General features: G+C 46.7%; 7 protein-coding genes across 7 annotated transcripts; 3 read left to right on the forward strand and 4 right to left on the reverse strand.

Annotated features, from left to right (window-relative positions):
• Positions 1-114: 114 nt before the first annotated feature.
• On the forward strand, positions 115-1,745 carry N7478_002518 (putative MFS transporter; the record flags this gene model as incomplete). The annotated part of the gene is made up of 4 exons (XM_056918732.1): positions 115-1,089; positions 1,151-1,515; positions 1,566-1,665; positions 1,722-1,745. 4 exons carry the CDS (start codon positions 115-117, stop codon positions 1,743-1,745), a joined length of 1,464 nt encoding a protein of 487 aa, XP_056781890.1.
• Positions 1,746-1,881: 136 nt separating this feature from the next.
• On the reverse strand, positions 1,882-3,317 carry N7478_002519 (uncharacterized protein; the record flags this gene model as incomplete). The annotated part of the gene is made up of 6 exons (XM_056918733.1): positions 1,882-2,264; positions 2,323-2,396; positions 2,448-2,824; positions 2,883-2,959; positions 3,013-3,049; positions 3,141-3,317. The coding sequence occupies 6 exons, from the start codon at positions 3,315-3,317 to the stop codon at positions 1,882-1,884; spliced, it is 1,125 nt and encodes a 374-aa protein (XP_056781891.1).
• Positions 3,318-5,056: 1,739 nt separating this feature from the next.
• On the reverse strand, positions 5,057-6,940 carry N7478_002520 (retropepsin-like aspartic protease; the record flags this gene model as incomplete). The annotated part of the gene is made up of 1 exon (XM_056918734.1): positions 5,057-6,940. One exon carries the CDS (start codon positions 6,938-6,940, stop codon positions 5,057-5,059), a length of 1,884 nt encoding a protein of 627 aa, XP_056781892.1.
• A 428-nt stretch (positions 6,941-7,368) lies between these two features.
• Positions 7,369-8,351, forward strand: N7478_002521 (uncharacterized protein; the record flags this gene model as incomplete). Its single annotated transcript, XM_056918735.1, has 3 exons — positions 7,369-7,714; positions 7,774-8,273; positions 8,328-8,351. The coding sequence occupies 3 exons, from the start codon at positions 7,369-7,371 to the stop codon at positions 8,349-8,351; spliced, it is 870 nt and encodes a 289-aa protein (XP_056781893.1).
• Positions 8,352-8,573: 222 nt separating this feature from the next.
• Positions 8,574-10,770, reverse strand: N7478_002522 (uncharacterized protein; the record flags this gene model as incomplete). Its single annotated transcript, XM_056918736.1, has 3 exons — positions 8,574-9,698; positions 9,756-10,574; positions 10,639-10,770. The coding sequence occupies 3 exons, from the start codon at positions 10,768-10,770 to the stop codon at positions 8,574-8,576; spliced, it is 2,076 nt and encodes a 691-aa protein (XP_056781894.1).
• Positions 10,771-10,951: 181 nt separating this feature from the next.
• N7478_002523 (ATP synthase subunit e) lies at positions 10,952-11,480 on the forward strand (the record flags this gene model as incomplete). The annotated part of the gene is made up of 3 exons (XM_056918737.1): positions 10,952-11,031; positions 11,115-11,304; positions 11,407-11,480. Exons 1-3 carry the CDS (start codon positions 11,008-11,010, stop codon positions 11,478-11,480), a joined length of 288 nt encoding a protein of 95 aa, XP_056781895.1. The 5' UTR covers positions 10,952-11,007.
• Positions 11,481-11,962: 482 nt separating this feature from the next.
• N7478_002524 (CSN8/PSMD8/EIF3K family protein) lies at positions 11,963-12,776 on the reverse strand (the record flags this gene model as incomplete). The annotated part of the gene is made up of 3 exons (XM_056918738.1): positions 11,963-12,228; positions 12,300-12,481; positions 12,541-12,776. 3 exons carry the CDS (start codon positions 12,774-12,776, stop codon positions 11,963-11,965), a joined length of 684 nt encoding a protein of 227 aa, XP_056781896.1.
• Between the last annotated feature and the right edge of the window lie 176 nt (positions 12,777-12,952).

The following is a 12,952-nucleotide window of genomic DNA, read 5'->3' on the forward strand; positions in this document are numbered from 1 at the left end:
TTCCCAGTCAATTGAATCGAATCAAACCATTCATTTCTTCACGGACGGGGCTATTTGGTTCCCAGCTCAGTTGGAGTGCCTTCTTAACGTGAGAAACTTCCAGAGCCAGGCCAAATGACAGACAAATACCCAACCCCCACCGTTGCTGATCGGCCACGCATGGAGGTCTACGAGCATAACCATGATAGTAACAATGACCGCCATACCCTCGAATTGGCCGAGCTGGAGAGAAAAGTCCGGTGGAAGGTAGACCTGCGTCTCTGTAGCATTGCCGGCCTACTATGCAGTCTGAACCTGATCGATTCGGGCATTTTATCCTCCGCAGCTGTAACAACAATGTTAAGTGATCTCCAACTAGACCAGGGATCCCGGTACTCGGTATCAATCTTCATTTTCACCATTGCCAGCGTCGTCTTCCAACTCCCCTGTACCATAGCCGTACGATTCGTCGGTCCACGACTCTGGTTTTCAACAATCACCTTCGCCTTCGGAGTGATAACCCTCTGTACAGCTTTCGTTCATACATGGCGCCAAATGATTGCCCTGCGCGTGTTACTCGGTATCGCAATGTCGGGTATATACCCTGGACTGACTTATCTAATCAGCGCCTGGTATCCTCGACATGAGCAACAGTTGCGTTTCGCGTTCTTGCAATCTGGTGAAGTCATTGTGTTGGCAACTGGGAATATTGTCAATTTTGGTTTGAATCATTTGAATGGTTCTGCTGGGTTGGCGGGGTGGCGCTGGATGTATCTTGTTCAGGGACTGGTTGCTTGTGTGTTGGGTTTTGTCACTTATTGGTGGATGGTTGATTTTCCGGAAAACTCGGCTCGAAGCTTTTATTTCTTGTCTGAAGCTGAAGCGCAGGTGGCGTCGCAGAGGATCCAGAAGGATCGAGATGATCTTGTCCCTGAGCCGTTTTCATGGGCGAAACTACTTTCTAGTTTTCGAGATATCAAGATCTATGGATTTGCTTGCATGTTCTTTCTTTTGAATCTGGTTTCGACTTCCTTGTCTTATTTCCTACCTATGATTCTGGAGAATGGAATGGGATTCAATTCAGACCAGTCGATTTTACTTTCGACTCCGGTGAGTTTTGAACAGATTTCGAGATTCCCAGCAATCAGTACTGACTGTCTGACTATTCTAGCCTTATTATTATGCCGTGATCCCTGTTCTTCTCACTTCGCTAGCAGGTGATCATTTTCGCAAACGCGGTCCATTTATCGTCTTTAATGCGCTTTGCTTGGTAGTCGGGTTCCTGATGCTTGGTCTACCAAATTCGACGCAGGTGACAGTGCGATATATTGGGACATTTCTGGCTACCGGCGCTTACATTTCGAATTGGGCAGCTCTCAATGCTTTTCAAGCGAATAATGTTGCTGGTCAATGGAAACGTGCGGCTACCTCGGCTGCTGTTACTGCTTTCAATGGACTCGGTGGTATAGCGGGTAGCTATATTGTTCGTTCTCAAGAGGCTCCGCATTACCAGACAGCGGTTTGGGTATCAATTGGGTAAGTATTCCTTCCTTTCTGTCGTGGAGTTCTATTACTGATTTTATAAGATCTCATCTTCTTATGATTGCTCTTGTAGGAGCGTTTACTATCTACTTCTACATTATGAACCGACAACAGGCAAGGAGCTTGAAAATAATAGAGGGCACGGTGAGTCTAATAAATTCTTTCTATCAAATTGAATCTCTTTACTAACATTGGTATAGCCTGGATTCCGATACACATACTAGAATAATCATCTGGAGATTCCATCGCACGAATCAAACGACGTTTACGAACAAAATATAGATAGAGGATTTATTTAATCAGAAGCATAATACTTTTCCATTATCTAGACTACTTTTCTCACACGAATCGTTTCATTAATTAAACTTTTGCATCACCAGCCGTGATATGCACTTCATACAAAACCAATGGGTGCTGTCGAAGATCAACATCATTGCCGAATAATCGCTGATCTTCTAATTCCGCCAAAGAAGAAGGCCGACTGCCCCAGCTTTCTTCAAGAGAGCTCGTTATGGAAGGCGCAAGTTGATCTCTGCTGGTTTTCGGTTGCTCTCTAACGGAATGCACGTACCATTGCTGGTGGTGGTAGATGTGGTGATTGCGTTTTGCGCAGCAGGAGAGTTTTGAGAGGAGAGTGTTGGGGATGCATTTGATCACTAGGGGCCAGATGCTGACGAGACAGGTAGCGATTATTATTATTGCGCCCTCGACGACGGTGAGGACTCCTAGTTTGATTGAGAACCCTGATTTGTATTAGTATTGGTCTGGTACTTTTTGGGTGGGGGTCTATCAGTCACTTACAGGTTACGTCGCTGAGCTGAGATCTGATGCTTGTGAAGTAGATGGCCACTCTGAGAATACTGACAACAGTTCCCCTTGAGATTGTATTAAATTCATGGTCTTCCTTTTGTAGGTTGAGAACTTACAATCCAGATAAAAGAAAAACACAAGTAAGAGCGATCTTTTGTGATCTCGGCGCATGTAGTTTCCAGATGAAAGGAATTGGCAGGGCCATGATCATTAATCCGGTTGCAATATTGACGGGAGACACGGCGCGGTAGAAGGTAGTTTGGTCGATACATGTTCCCGGGACATCATGAGACCACCCATGTTGAATTGGTGTACATTGGAAGATAGTCTCGAAGAAGACAGTGATACCCAGTCCGAGCACTAGAGCTCCGATAGAATAGGCAATGATGTGGAATTTCTTTGTGTCGAAGATGCGCATGTAGAAGAGTAAGAGAGAGATTTTGGCTGGGGTGACTGTGAAGGGGAAGTCGAGTATTTCAAGAATGACAAAGCCCTGGATTTCAGCTGTCAGCTAGGGGTCCTTTTGTGTCTTTGCGACCGGTAGTGAATACCTTTCTTATGAGAGTCATGTCTTGGTTGGGGCGAGTGAGCTCGTCCATATGGTAACCAAGACCTGCTTCCTCAGCCACTGTGCAGCGTTAGTGTCAATGTTGATCTCGGGACACGTCGGTGATCACTTACAGACGATGTACATGACCGCCCTTGTCAGGCTTCCAGTCTGTTATAATCAAGCGGTCAGTATACATGGTTGTGAAGTGATATAATACATATAGCCTGGGAAGATAATGACATGAAACAAAGATACATACCAAGGCGACGAGCATCACGTAGTCATCAGCTCCACAACGGGCTTTTTGCATGAAGCGAGTATAGAATCGTGCGGCGACAAACAATATCTGAATGACAGATAGAATGATACAGGCGGCAATTAAGCCAGAACCACTTCCTGATGGGTGTTGGGCTTCTTGCCAGTCGGTGCCTCCCATAACGGAGCAAGTTGGCAGATTCTCTGCGATGAAGGAGCAGGTTCCGTCATTGGAGAAAGCTCAAAGAACTTCAAGCTCATGTGAGGTGAGGTGAATGAATTAATTTGTTAAAACATGGATGCGAATATTTCAAACGTGAACAATAGGCACCAGCTGTAACAGCTCTAACTTCAAGTTCTCCTCAGCTATGCAAAAGCCTTTTCCAAGTTGATCATGATCAGCGACTACTGCACGTTAAAATACATTTGATCTACTCTACCCTTGCGCCGATCCCGCACAAAAAGTGGGTTAGATTTTAGCGATAAATGGAACTTCCCCGTCTAAATGTATATTTCAGCCACAGTCCATGGCCTCGGGTTTCGTCGGTCAGTCTTTACGGCGCGGCCACTTTTTGCCTGGTTGAAGGGTATTAAAGAAACATTAGACCCCAAGAGAAGTATCCACCGTGACTCCATAGCTGGACAAACAGGGAAATATAACTGGTTAAGCACAGTTAAGGTTACCTCCATCCTCGGATCGGGTGGATCCTATCCAGATAATGATCATGAGCATTAGCTTTGTCCATGGAAGTTTCCGTCAGCGTCTGACGACTAATTGAGGATGATATTGCCGCGGATTGTTGGATTGTTGGTACTGGTATTGACATCATGTTCCGGATGAGGAAATTGGCCGGTATTCTAGAATGATTTGAGTTCTTATTTTTATTCTTATGTATCTATTATCTGCTCGCTTTCTTTCCTTTCTGGGCATCTTCGGTTGTCTTCCGAGGCGATTTACGTTTAGAGAAGAATTTGATATTAACTTTCCTCTCTAACACGATAGTTTAACGTAGAACTTTGTTTTATTTTATTATCTGCTGTAAGACGGCTAATATGAAAATCAAAGCACGGTCTTCTTCATATTGTTCCGACTCTCGGCGAATTTGAGCTTGGTATTCATGATTAGTCGCGATATTTGGAACTGATTTGCTACCCCGACCGGTATACAGGCTGTTTCCTAGTGCAGTAACTACCCTTAAATATTTGAATGCTTTCCATTCCAAGATTATTCGACTTGTCTAATCCGATATCGGTCTTGATCTTTTCTTTTCGTCTCTTCGTCATCATGCTGCGAGCCTTGTCTCGTTCTTAAAATGGGGCGGAGAGCGAGGGGCCAAACCTTCTTCATCTGGATGTCGGTCGAGACCTCTGTCAGGTTGGAGCTTAAAATATCGAATCCACACAAACCTGCGCGAGATTCACTACCTAGTTCACTCTAGGCAGTTGATAAAACCTGAATTTCTATAGCCTTGTAATGTAACTTTTCAATTCTTAGATTGTACTCAATGTCACTTTCCCACGTCTAAACCAAGTAGAGACTTTTGAAAAGCCCCTTCTATGACGTCGAGGAGGGTGAGTTGTTTGTTGCGCAGTTGTTGTACTCGTACTCGTACTTGCACTTTGATTTGAGCCTGACGAAGTCAATTGAACGTGCGAAACAGCTGTGATAGATGATGGATGCAGTCGCTGCGAATGAACCCTTGACTGTACAGCCGCAAATTTCAGATCCCAATCGGCGCGTCTTTGTTCTTCGGTCATTTCTGCGACTGATCTGGCGGTTTCTGGAAGAGCGGATATGCGATCATCATCTTCTCCACGACGAACGACTTCTAGGTATTGTATGTCGGCTAGTGACATAGATATTGCTGTCATTAGGAAGAAGAATCCATTAGTTAGGTATGAAGAGCTATAACGATGAGCTTACTTACTGGTCGCTTGCTTCTCCTTTTTGTCAATTGCGAAAATATAGATCTGTGGCATGCCTTCGTCTTCAAATTCTTCGAAGTCATCATCATAATCATCATTGTCGATGAGAAACGGCTGATATCGTGAAAAAGCCTGAGTATCAAATAGTAGGGTATCATTTAGAATGACATTTGCAGGGGCATTTTTCAGAATATGGAAATTCAGAAGATGAGCCGGACTCAATATATCGTCTCGACCAAAACGCCATTCGACGTTATAAGCCATCCCGACTGTACTGGCAACCGAATTATCAGCGAACGTCAATATTGTTCGATCCTGATACCCAGCATGGATCTTCAGTCCAATGCTCCGGGCATAATCTTCATCCATGACGAGCACCTTTGAGCCGGAATCAGCAAGAGCAGTTTGACTCTGGCCATTGACAGTCCCCTCAAACATGGGTTTAGATGTCCCCAGATATAAGAGATTGAAGTGCGATGTCCCTTTCACTATTATTTCTTTCACGCGGCGGAGGAAGTTTGTTGTATTTGAGAACGTCTTGGTTAGTTTTAAGAATGCTTTCCCGAGTATTACGTTGTGGACGCAATTTGGTAAGAGATGGAATTTGAGATGGTGGACGTCTTTTTCGCCAGTGAATTTGAATGGGACGGTGGTTGTTCCTACACACTTAATCTGTTTCCCATTGCCGATGGTTGTTTTGGGAGTGTTGTCTCGATTGATTGACAATCCGAGATAAATAGCGTAGTCTTCTCGCATGAAGTTTCTGCTTGCACCGTAATCGCCGAGTGCGTGGGTGAATTTGTCTGCGAGCTGGCATGGTATTTCGAAGACGCGCACATCATTATTGTCGGATGGTGTGTTTTCTGGTTCGGGACCGGGCTTCTTGTAGTGTGCATATCCCGTGAATCTCTCGTATAAGGCTGTTGATAGTATACCCGGCCGGCTTGAAAGTCGATTGGACTTGGCAATGTTATTTGCGAATATGTCGGGTGGTTCAACATTATCATCTTCGATAGCCATGCGGCACCGGGCGAGATCCCCCAAACATTCGATCCATGTTTCTTTGCATTGCGGAAGAACCTCGAGTAACACTGTAATCATTGAATAGGCGATATGGATAAAACTCAACATTTGCTCCAGAGATCCTGGGCACTTTTGTCGTGCTAGCTCAAGAAAGGAGTGAATGTCGTATCGCCACATTCTTGCGGGAATTTGATACTTTGTTGCCAGTTGATGTAGCGCTGGGCTTACCGATGGGTGTTGCGACGCTAGAAAAAAATCGTGATACTCATAAAGTAGGGTGCGATGTAGGGAGATAAAAGCCTCCCATTGTGATGGAGAAAGGTCGGATTCTGAATCCATTTGTTGCTTGTCAATTTCGATGCACTTTTTTTCTACCATAGCCAACCCTGAATAGATGCCCCTCACCTCCTCTATCAACTCTTCTATTGTGAGGATATCGGGGGGAGTGACACCATCGGGATCGCCATCGGTGTTAGTTGAATGAGTACCAGATGCCAGTGAATGGATATCGACGGAATCGGCTTCGACGTGGGGGCTTTTATAAGTGCTAGAAGAACGTCTTTCATCCTTCCCTGGCTTTGTTGTGCACTTACCCTCTACTATAGCTAACCCTGCATAAATTTCCCTCGCTTCATTTACCAACTGTTCTCTTGTGATGACATTGGCGGGTGTAAAATCATCGGGAGTAAAATCGGTGTTAGTTGAGCCAGTGGCCAGTGAGTAGAAATCGATGGAATCGGCTTCAACATAGGGGGCTTTGTAGGTCCTAGAGGGATCCGTTTGATTATTCCCTAGATTTTTTATAGTAGTTCCCCTCTCATGGCAGCCAGTATGCGTTGCACCGAAAGAGCTCATTGGCAACCCTGCTGGCTCACCACGAACGGGTCGCTCGAGGGGTTCCCTGTAAGACGTAAGACAAGAGCTCAAACACAAGTTAGCCCGGAGTGGATAACATGCCTCGGGGGTTCGCCAAGCTTGGCCAACATTTAGAGAGATACCCTGCGAGCTATAGGAAGAGTGGGATAAACCGTGAGATCGAGTCCTCTCATATATACTCTGCCTTCTTTGTCATTTCATGCGGAGAAGAGGCAACCGCATGCATCCGATCATTTCAGCTCAGCCACCCTACGCTGACGTGGTGGAAAGCTACTGGTTGGCGCTTACGGCTTCTCATGGGATATCATCCCAACACGAGCGATCGCTGGCACACTGGCACGAGCTCGTAGTAGTGCTTGCTTTGAAATATTACAACCACTAGATATGAGAATCAAATTTTTACTCGTATGGCAGCGACTCAGAACTTGAATCGCGTGGAACTTGGCCAGGTACGGGATGGCTACCCGGCGCTTGCTAGCTGGATAGGCCGAGACCCAGATGGCGAAACTCTCGTATTCCGCAGGTTCAGGCGTCTGAGTGCGCGAAACCTCCTTCACTTGCAGAGCGGTCTCATTCAGTTAGAGCAGGAGATCGATGAACTCGATGAAGAAGCGCGAAAGAGTTCAGATCTAGAATCTCGACAGGCATCACGTCGATGGGAAACACTCATACAGCTAGGTGCTGACTCGACAAGACTAGAGAAAAAGCGACTTGAAAAAGCAGCCGAGTTATCGTCGAAGATGAAAGAATATGGTTGGATCACCATTTCCAGTCCATCGACTACTTGATCATCAGCTGACTTTTGAACCTAGAAGAAGCGCTTCTTCGACAATCTCAAATCTCCGAATTAAGCGGACCTGGCGATCGTGTTCTCTCTACCTACCGCGATTATATCGAAGGAAATGCTTGGAAAAGCGCTTACTTACCATCGGTTCCTATAATAAGCGGAAACGCGAAGGACATGCTGAAAGAAGCTGACGACTTGGTTTCCTTAAAAAAGGTCGACGACGAAGATATTCTCTCAAAATTCCTGCAAGATCACTGGGTCTTTCAGAGGCACAAGGGGAGTGACCCCCTGGATCAAACGACGATCTATAAGGGACAGCATATAACGCGCATTGTTGCTGCGATGAGTATCCTGTTCTCCGCGGTTCTCCTGGTTGTTGCGATTATAAGTCTCTATGTTATTGATAACCCGACTACGAAGTTGGGTCTAGTGGTCGCCTATACATTTATTTTTGCTTTGAGTATCGCGTTATTGACGAGCGCAAAAAGGGCAGAAATATTTGGCGCTGCAGCTGCATATGCTGCAGTATTAGTTGTATTTATATCGGGGAATTTAGGGTCATAACGATTCATATTATAGACTGTGGACGGGGGAAAATATTAATTGATGAAACATTGAGTTGGCCATTAAAACATCATGATTTTGCAGCTAAATTAGTTGAGTCTCTTTTTGTAACTTTCTGATAAATACAGGGAAGAAGAGGTAGATACAACAATCCACATGTCATCGAAGAGAAAGAAAGGGGTATATGGCAAAAGACTGGATACAGGAGAAGAAAAGAGACTCAGTGAACCAGAAGCACAAGAAAGAAAGCAATGGAAAGCCTTAAGCTACCCGATCTTTCTGTTCCAATTTTCCAACCAGTCGCTTCATTCCCGTCCACTCATCTGAAGGTACCTCCTCCGCGGGGCCACCGAGACCCTTGCCTACCTCAAAAACGGTCACGACTCCGTTAAGTCCACCAGTGGCCAGACGTCTGCCTTCACGTTCCTCCCATGCAACCTTGTTCAGACTGCGAGATATAACAGCACCGGGACCACGCGAGGGAGTTGTCTTGACAACGGGAACCTCAGTATCTGCATAGAGATCCCAAACTTCGAGGTTGCCAGCACCATCGACAAGGGAGAATACACCTGGCCTGTGCGGGGACCAGCGTGCATCGTAGACCACATCCTCTCTGTTTATGTCCAAGATAGGGGAAACAACTTGAGCAGAAGCCACTGTAGAGGTGACGGAAGCAGTTGTGGCAGGGGGTCGCACACGCCAAAGCTTAACGCTCCAGTCCAGGCTAGAGCTAAGCATGAGGTCACCCAAGTCAACGGGGCCTCGGGCTGGGTGGAATGCCGTAGACATAATTGGTGCTGCGTGGCCACGGTAGGCGAGACGGTGATCGGTGCCAGCCTTAGCACCAGCTCGATCATATCGATGGCAAGGATAGATGCCACCTTCCTCAGTACCAACGATGAAGAAAGTTGGGTCTGATTGCGGGAAGGACATGGTAGTGGGTGCAAGATCTTCAGTCTTGGAGGGAGGGGGAGTAGTCAGCTCCAGGTACTCCTGAGGCTGAGAGAGCATATCTACGGTCCATCCACAGACCACTCCATCTGTAGAGGCAGTCAAGATGTTATGAGCGTTCTGAGTTCCAACAATCGAAATGCTGTAGACAGGATGGGTGTGTCCAGATCCGGTCAATGGTGTTTTCTGCACAGGAGCACCTCCGCCCATGCGCGAGGAACGAGTATCCCATAAGAGCACCTGTCCTGAATACGAGCCACCGACGATCAAGTTAGGATGAAAGGGAGAGAATTTGGCGGTAAGAATGTCAGACGTCGCGTGGAAAACGTATTCTGGGCGGGATTGTAAATGTTGGTTCCAAACTTGAACCAGTCCATCCGGTTCATGGGGGGCTGAGGGGTTCTTTGTGTAAGATGCAAGCACCAATTCTGGGAACTGTTTCTGGATTAGCGTGATTGGCCTTCATTTATTGAGGACTGCCTCGTCTCTTACCTTTGGAGAAAAGCTAATATCAGTGATCGTGCGCTTCTTGCTCCATCGCTCGTCCCAGAATTGGCAAACTTCCCGAATGCCTCTTCGCTTTTTGCCGGTCTCTTCGTCTTCCTCCAGATCTCCATGAGTACCGCCAAGTTCATAATCTGCAAGAACATCATAATCCTCATCAAGCGCCCTCTCAATAACCTTAGATGATCGTTCCACAAAGTCCAAGAAGTCATTTGAAGATGTCACGGCTTTCAACTCGTCATCGTCAAGTGTGCGTAATGGGTACCGTAGTTTGGCTTGAGCGGCCGAAGCATTCTCTGCATCCTGGTCTGTCGCTTGTAGTTCATCTTCAATCTCTTTGCGAATCTTTTGTCTGATCTCCTCATCCCGCTCTCGGCCTCGTCGACTTAAACGTTTGCTCGATCGTGTCGCATCCGGTGGATCCTCATTGTCCGAAGCTACAGAGCCATCCTGGGATTCGGTTTGTGTACCCAGATCATCTGTTTGCACGGCTTTGCTATATGTAACAACTTCTGGCCTGTGTTCAGGGGGAGGCGGGGCTTCGGGTTCAGAAGAGATGTAGGTCGCCTCTCCAACAGTTTGTACAGCAATGGACTGTAGCTGCGGGCGGGATGAAGGCGGATATGTCTCAGCGTTCTCTCCACTCAGTTGGCTGGCACTTAGGACTGAATTTGGGCGACTTCCTTTCCCCGACTGGCCTTCCGCTGCTTGGCTGATGGTGGCTGACCCGGGGCGATCTACCAGGCGAGAAATTAAATCGTCAAGCTCGGCTCTACTATCAGAGCGACTGGGGACTGGAGAAACGATCTATAAAAGCACTGTTAGATATTCCATCAAAACTATAATAGCTCCATGGGGTGCGTGTGTTTACCTCTGAAGCATCTCCAACACTGTTCCGAGTATTTGTGAATTCTTTTTGTCGAAGCTCGCGTTGCTTCTTCAGCTCCGCCAGCTTAGCCTTTTTGGCCAAGATCTCATTCTTGCGTTGCTGTATGGAAGACATCCTGCTTGACTGGCCTAGCTTGTGTTTTGTAGATGTAGTTACATCGTGTTGCGCTTTCTTTACGGGGGATGACATAAGCCTCTCCGAACGGCGCCGGAAAAACTCGCGCAGACAGGGACAGAGAACTCGCCTTGCCCCATCCCGAGCCTTTACCTGCCATTGCCAGCCCACGCCTGTGAAACGGTTTCCCGCTTCTTAATATATTGTTCATTCATTATCTCTCGGAGACTTTTAATAATGGCTAGCTCACAGGGTGTTAACGTGAGTCCTTGACACCAGTGTCGCCGTCCCATATCCCCCTCAAATGCGACATCGGATGTTGACTATTCTTCGCAATCATACAGGTTCTCCGCTACTCGGCTCTCGTTGCCGGTCTCGTTTACGGAGTCTACCACCAGTCGTCTATCAGCTCTGCGGCCAAGCGCGCAGACATTGACCATGAATACACACGCAAGGAGCGCCTGATCGAGCAGGCTAAGGCCGAGTGGAAGAAGCGCAGCCAGCCCCAGGAGATCAACACACAAGCCTCTGGCTGTACGTGATAATTCCCCGTTCACATCCATCGACATACTCAATTTCATCCGATAATGCCGAATACCCACCCAATGCTCAATGCTAACATATCCCCTTGTCTAGTGATCACCGATCCCGAGAACCCCAAATTCGACCTCGAGGCATTCTTGCAGGCCAAGGCCACGGAGTCCTCCTAAATATGACAAGAATGGGATAGAGGAGGAATGATACGCATCTCTTTGCGGAATTCGCACCTCCCCCCAGGGTATTAGAAATTATTTGTTAGGAACCATTTACTTGTACGATTGTTTTGGGGCCGATTCCCCTCGAGTTGCAACATTGCCAGCGAAAGATGGAATGGTGTCTTTTTGAGTCGTTTTATTTCCTTTTGTCATCGTTTTAGACGTTATCATTTGGGTCCTGTACATACCCTGGGCTGTCGTGCGTCTGTACACTACAGTTTGGACCACAAGAAAGAGCAAAAGATCGTTATGCATTCCGGCGTTATTATTGAGTCCTCCATTGGAGTCAGTCTACATAAGTATTTGGTTCTGGGCTTCCGGCTTAATCTTCCTTGTGCCCTTAGTAACCCAGGGCGATGTAGACGCGTCATTCAGCATCACGAATCATCCTCCCAGCAACCTATTATAGCTCTAATATTCATTCATTGTACCGTTGATCATCCACGATTTCCCAGCATTGCCATTGCATCTCGAATTCCGTTGGAGGGTTGTGGTTCAACGGATGGTACAATGATCGGAACTGGATGTAGCAGCTTAGTCTCAGAATCCCATTTCCATCCGCAATCTGTGAACTTTTGTACTATTGTTGGATCTCCTCGTTCTGCGGCAGCTGTATCAAGTCCCAGATACATCGCTGCTGTTGGAAGCCGGATAGCCTCATATGAAGTACTGACGGCAATCAAGGTCTGGTCTTGAAAGAAGCCTAAACAAAAAAAGGAATCAGCATTTGATAAAGAGCTCCGCTTGGTGGAAGCCAGAGAAAAGAAACCATACATTCATATCTCTGCACTAACGGCTGTAGAGACTTGGGCCAAGGTAGGTTTCGAATAGCTTGGTAAACCTGAGAATGTTCTGCTTGCCAAATCGCCCGTAAAAGAGTGAGGCAGTTCTGTAAGGAAGGGTCTTGGTGGCGTATGCTCGATGGTATTCGTTCAGTTAAGGCTCGGGCTTCGGGTCTGTATTGCATTTAGGTCGATTAGTGGGATTTCTAGGAAATGGAAGCAAAGAGACAAACATTTGTTTGGTGAGAAGGTGGGCGAAGAAGAAGTTGGCATAGAAAAGGCTTAGTAGCTCTGGGTCGGCACTTCCTGTCTCTGGACTACCACTGCCTACACCTACTAGTCTAGCATCTGTCTCATACTCAGAAAGGATGCCATAGAGCTGTGACGGGGACACGTTTGACACGGCGAGCTTTGAGAGCTGCTCGATAGATAGAGGAGGCAGCTCCATCTCGGAGTGTCCAGAGGACATTTGTTGGTCCAAATGTGCAGAAGATTATCTTCAGATAATGAATATCGACGGTGAATGAAATATGAACCCAAAAGGTTCGACAAATCGAAGAGAAAAAAAGGTAGGGAATGAAGAGTTAACAAGTGATGATGCGGGGAGATTAGTCGGAGGTGGCGCCTTTCTCCGATGCCAAGACC

Source organism: Penicillium angulare (assembly GCF_028827245.1).
Source record: "Penicillium angulare strain IBT 27051 chromosome Unknown utg000003l_segment0_segment0, whole genome shotgun sequence".
Lineage (NCBI taxonomy): Eukaryota > Fungi > Ascomycota > Eurotiomycetes > Eurotiales > Aspergillaceae > Penicillium > Penicillium angulare.